Source organism: Hydra vulgaris, chromosome 08, assembly GCF_038396675.1.
Source record: "Hydra vulgaris chromosome 08, alternate assembly HydraT2T_AEP".
NCBI classification, from domain to species: Eukaryota; Metazoa; Cnidaria; class Hydrozoa; order Anthoathecata; family Hydridae; genus Hydra; species Hydra vulgaris.
In genome coordinates, this window is record NC_088927.1 from 17,040,035 (window position 1) to 17,045,549 (window position 5,515).

The 5,515-nt window shown below is 33.1% G+C and overlaps 1 protein-coding gene across 1 annotated transcript; it reads right to left on the reverse strand.

The window, feature by feature from the left end:
- Window positions 1–596: 596 nt before the first annotated feature.
- Window positions 597–3,213, reverse strand: LOC136083072 (uncharacterized). Its single transcript, XM_065802479.1, has 4 exons — window positions 3,150–3,213; window positions 2,643–3,074; window positions 2,006–2,537; window positions 597–1,665 (listed from the first exon to the last, which is right to left on the reverse strand). Exons 1-4 carry the CDS (start codon window positions 3,211–3,213, stop codon window positions 597–599), a joined length of 2,097 nt encoding a protein of 698 aa, XP_065658551.1.
- Between the last annotated feature and the right edge of the window lie 2,302 nt (window positions 3,214–5,515).

Sequence of the window (5,515 nt, forward strand, 5' to 3'; positions counted from 1 at the left end):
GTCAAAAGTGGGTTTGTTTATGACGTTTCAAACATCACGATGTTTTAAACGTTTTAAATAAATTAATCTTATAAATAAATCCACTTTGGAAAAAGCCGCCCAAGGTGGCTTTACTTACGACGTTTAAATCACCGCCTAATGTAGATTTATTTAAAATATGTTCAAAATTTCATCAGAAATGGCTTTAAAAATATATTTAACTAATAGTTTTGAAAAGTTTAAAAAAAAACTCTGTACAGAACAACTCGTTTAGATAAACTTAGTAAACGATGTCTTTTAATTTAAAACTATTTATTAAATTTTATTTTTCTGAACAAAATCTATGCCTTATGTACCTCATTAATGACATTTTTTTTTGTTATATTGTTACAAATAAAGATTTAACATTCTATATAAATGTTATTAGTAACTGGCAGGGCCATACCAGGCCAACTTTGCGCTTCGGGCAAGCAAATAAAATTGCGCCCCCCTCCCAAAAAAATATACAAAAAACACATTATATACATATATATTTACATGAAAAAAAATTAATTATTGATCACAAAATTTATCGCACCAAGTTAAAAGAACAATTTGTCACCAATGTTTTACAAACTTCAGTTCAAGGTCACTTTTCTGGCTTTCTTGGAGGCAAAGTCACTAATGACATCATCAAAATCAAGTGCGTTGGCCACTTCATGTTCAATTGAAACTACTGTCAGACAAGACAAACGTTCTTGGCCCATAGTTGGTCTCAAATAGTTTTTTATGATCTTAAGTTTACTGAAACTTCTTTCACACGTGGCAACTGTAACTGGTAAGGTGAGGAAGATGCGAATAGCAATTGCCGTGTTAGGATAAGCATCAGTCAATGAGTATTTATGAATGAGCTGCAAAATGTCCATCGGGCTAGATTTTTCAAAGTTTTCCATCATGGCAGCAGCTTGATATTTAAAGCTTGCCATTTCTGACTGGAAATCTGAAGAATCTAAATTTGCCTTGTAAATTTTAGACAAATTTTTGGCTTTAGTCTTAAGTTCATCCACTGAACTTTTGGAGAGAGAATGTCCACTGAGGAAGTCAAAATCTGAGGATACTGCAGACATAGCTTCAAACCGCCACTCAATTTGTGTGAGAATGCTGTCAAACACAAGGTTGCACTGGGATCCGAAATCTGTTTCTGGTGACAAACGGCAAAAGTCATCTTCAGCTTCATAAAGTGCCATCTGCTTCACTTTGCGCTTTCTCTTCATAGGAAAGTCTCCTTCAATTCCAATTTGGATAGCTGTTTCTGCAGCAGCTTTGATAATGTTGTCCACCCCAACATCTCTCAGATTCTGAATGGAAGCCTTCAGTCCTTTCATTTTTTTTGCTGCAATGTCAATTGAAATGTTTTTAGACTGAAGCAGTTTGTTTTCCCGGTCAATTAAAGAAAGAATTTGACACCAAAAATCCAACAAACACAGAAAACTGAAATCAATTTGAATGATGAGCTCTTTTGCACTGCAAACTGAGACAGCATTTGTCTTGGGAGTGTGAATTATGGATTCCAAAACTTGAAGAACTTCTTTTATTTGTCTGTGTAGTGGGATGATTGCTTCTTTTTTGGCAGACCATCTTGTATCACTATTTCCCTTTAGTGAGATGGTCAATAATTTCATCAGTTTTTCCCATCTTAAGGTAGAACTTGAGAAAAAGTTAAAGATGGCTTAAACTTTTCCAAAGAATGTAATCATGAGTGGAGAAACTTCAGCAGCATGGACACCAACAAGGTTTAAAGTGTGAGCTGCACATGGAACAAATCTTGCAAACTCATTTAGAGAATGGATGTGAGCTTGGACGCCATTATATTTTCCAGACATATTGGCTCCATTGTCGTAACCTTGGCCCCGACAACCAGAAATGCTCAGGCCATCCTTCGCCAGTTTTTCGGTGATTTCAGCTGCAAGGCCCTTTCCAGTTTTTTCGTGAGATTCAATGAAGTCCACAAAGCTTTCCTCAATTGTACAGGTTTCCTCAGTGATACCTGATTATTTGGGTCATCTGCTCTTTGTGGGAGGCATCTGGAGTGCAGTCAAACAAAACAGAGAAGTATTTAGCTTCTCTGACATTTGACAAAATTTCATTCTTGACTTTCTGCCCAAGTAATTCAATCAGCTTATTTTGAATTCGAGGAGAAAAGTAGGATGTTGTGGTTTTCTTTGCCTTAACGGATGCAACGTGTTCAGCCAATAAAGGATAATAATGGCTTATCAGCTCAATTAAGTTCAGAAAGATACCACTGTTTTGCTCTCCAATTACTTCTGTTGAACCCCAAAGGGCAAGATTGTTCTTGGCACAGAACAAAATTGCATCAACAATCACTTTCAAGATATCTCTCCACTTTTTCATCACTCCGTTGATAACTCTCTGCAGATCAGAATCCAAGGTCTTTCCTTCCTTGAGATTTTTTTCCAGATTTTTCCAATCAGAATAGCATATTTGGTGTTCATTGCTGTTTTCGTGTTCTGGAATTCTTGGGTTTAGTGTTTTCCAGTCACAAAATCCTTTTGAAATTTCTGAAAAATTGTTGGTTTTTGTCGTTGAAAATAGCAGACAGCAAAAACAAAACAAAGAATCTTTTTTGTTGCTGTACAGCAGCCAGTAGAGAACAAATTTTTAACCATTGGGATGAATTTTTTCATACCATTTTGAGCTGAAGTGTCGCATTCTGTTGTCAAAGTCACAAAGTTTGTTTGGGAAAAATTCTCTTCTTTCTTGCTCCGGCCCATGCTGAATCAAAAAGCACCTTGTTTTATCTGTCATTTTAGGCCATGTAGCTGGATCACTGTGTTGAAAGTTTTCTCCTGAGGTTGCTGAAATTTCTAAGATTTCAGGAGGAAATTCACTGTTGCTCATTTCAATTGGTTTGGAAAGCTGAGAATTTCTATCTTCTTGTGCTTCTGAATCATTTGGTCCAAATTCGTCTTGACTTTGGCCAATGAAAATCTCCTCTTTAATTAATTCCAATGGATGATATGAATTTAAGTCAGTAATTAAAGATGTAGCAGCAACTTCAGCTGTTGAATCATTATCAACTTCATTGCAAATATCCTCTGAAATAATTTATTTTTCCACAGAAGAGTTTGTTACCAACCACTTCTTGAAACAATTTCTTAGTTTTGCGTCACTTTCAAGACGGTCTCTTCTTTTCTTCTTAAATTCAGCACCAGATAATTTTTTTGCACGATTCATTGTAAAAAATAATGTTCAGAAAATACAACTTTTTATTTTTTAATTGCGCTCTTCTATTATTTCTTTTTTCTTTTTTCTTTTCTTCTCCCTCTTTATTTTTATTATTATTTGCTTACTTTACTTTCTTTAGCTTTCATTTCATTTGTTTCTTTATTTAAGCCGCTTAAATCAAGCGTTCTTTTTTTTAAACTCGAAGTTCTTTTTGTCTTTATTTTTATCTTTTTAGAATAATTTTTAATGTGTGCGTTAAATTAATTTATATGATCCTTAATGAATCATTTGTATATATTATAAATAATTATTGGTTTTTAATTGTCGATCTTAAATTCAGCACCAGATAATTTTTTTGCACGATTCATTGTAAAAAATAATGTTCAGAAAATACAACTTTTTAGTGTTTAAGGGCGCTCTTCTGTTTGGTAAATGAGCTTTTATTTTAAAGTTCGTCAGGAGGCGCAATTTTAATTGATTTTCTTATCAACATTAAAGTGACGCCACGCAAATTAGTTTCATAATGTGAAAATAAATAAATTTGGGGAATTTTGCGCCCTCCAAATTTTGGCGCCTCAGGCCGCGGCCCGGCTGGCCCCGCCCTTGGTACGGCCCTGGTAACTGGTGCAAAATTTTTTTTTTTAGTTTTATTTAGGTGCCCCAAAAAGTCCTTACTGTCTAATATGAGAGCACCTCGGATGAGCATTTAATAGGAAGTTAACGCCTCCTTCCTAACCGATGCACATTGACCCAGATTAACCTAAAAATGGCAAAAATTCCGAAAAAAAAAAAAAAGTTTTATCTTTTTTAGACTTAAAATGTTAAAGTAAACTACTTTTTGGTCTAAAATCAACTTTTAATAATTTCACAGATATTATTATTGTGTAATTTTAAAGGGATATATGTGTAAAAAGTTAAATTTATCAACATAAAATTATGAAAATTTAAGGTATGGTTATCTTGTAAGCAACCTTTTTTTCCACATCCATACAAAACTTTATTATTATTTTTGTTAAAGTAATGAGTCCTAAGATATTCAAAATTTATTTACTTTCTTACTTTTTCTTTAAATTTAAAAAATAAGTTCTTTTTAACTTTTCTTAAAAATAAAAATTTTAGTATACAAGTTTTAACAAAAGTGCCAGCCAAAAAAAGTTCCACTTTGTTCCACGTCGTTCCACGTTCAACTTTTAGTAAAACAAAACCGCTAAACTATAGCTAAGTAAACCCTTCAGTATTTGCTGCACCCTTCTGTTCCTTAAGGAAATATCTTAAATAGATTCATGCATAGTTTTTTCAAATGCAACACCCGGTCCTCCCTTTTCGATTTAAAAATAGTTTTCGGACGTATGTGTAAAAATATACAACCTAGTATTAACTTTTTATTTTGAAAATTAAAAAGGTCTTATCATAATATTAGTTGGTAATAAGGAAATTAGGCTTTACAAGTGAAATACAAAGGTTGAATCTACTTTTAAAAGTTAGCGAATCTGAAGCAAATGACAAAGCACTTCCTGAAATACTTATCAAATGTAGGTTTTATATTATACAAATCCAAAATTCCGAAATAATTCAAAAGATAAACTAGGTAAACTAAATAGAATTGTGCAGATTTTTATTTCGAAAGTGAAAAATTAGCTTAAAAAGTTTTGTAGAAACTATTAAAAGTTATTAAATCATTGATTATAGTATTTTTTCATCCTAGACCTGGAAGACCAATTAAGAAATCGGGAGATCTTTGTGAAAGAAGTAAAAGAGTAAAGATTGCAGATTTAGCTAATGAACACCACAATGACTATGATAATGAACTCTATCCCTTGCTGCAGCAAAGAGTGCTAAAGCAGCAAAAGAAAAAAATTCAGCTTATATTATGAAAAGAACTTCTAAATGTTTTAATCTATCTCAGATAAGAAGAAGTATTGATTCCTCGACTCAAACAACTATGAAACTAGAGGAGGCTCTGAAAACGCAAACTGACTTAAGTGATTCACAATACCAAATGTTGAGAAATTCAGCCCTTTCTCAGAATGTAAAAATATATTCCAGTCTTAACATGCTTAGGGGAAAAAAGCTGAAATATTATCCTTAAGGTGTTCAATTTACTGAAATGTCAGCAAAATGCTCATTACAAAGTACGCTAAATCATACCGTTACTAGGATTATAGATATGAATGATTTAAAGGAAAGTTGTAAAGTTGAGATGAATGGAATTTTCAAGTCAAAGTCTTCATCAGCAAAAATTTGATAGCCTTAATTTTACTGAAGAATCAAAGCAAGAATTTAGCCTGTTTAGCACAGCAGTTGTACCTGT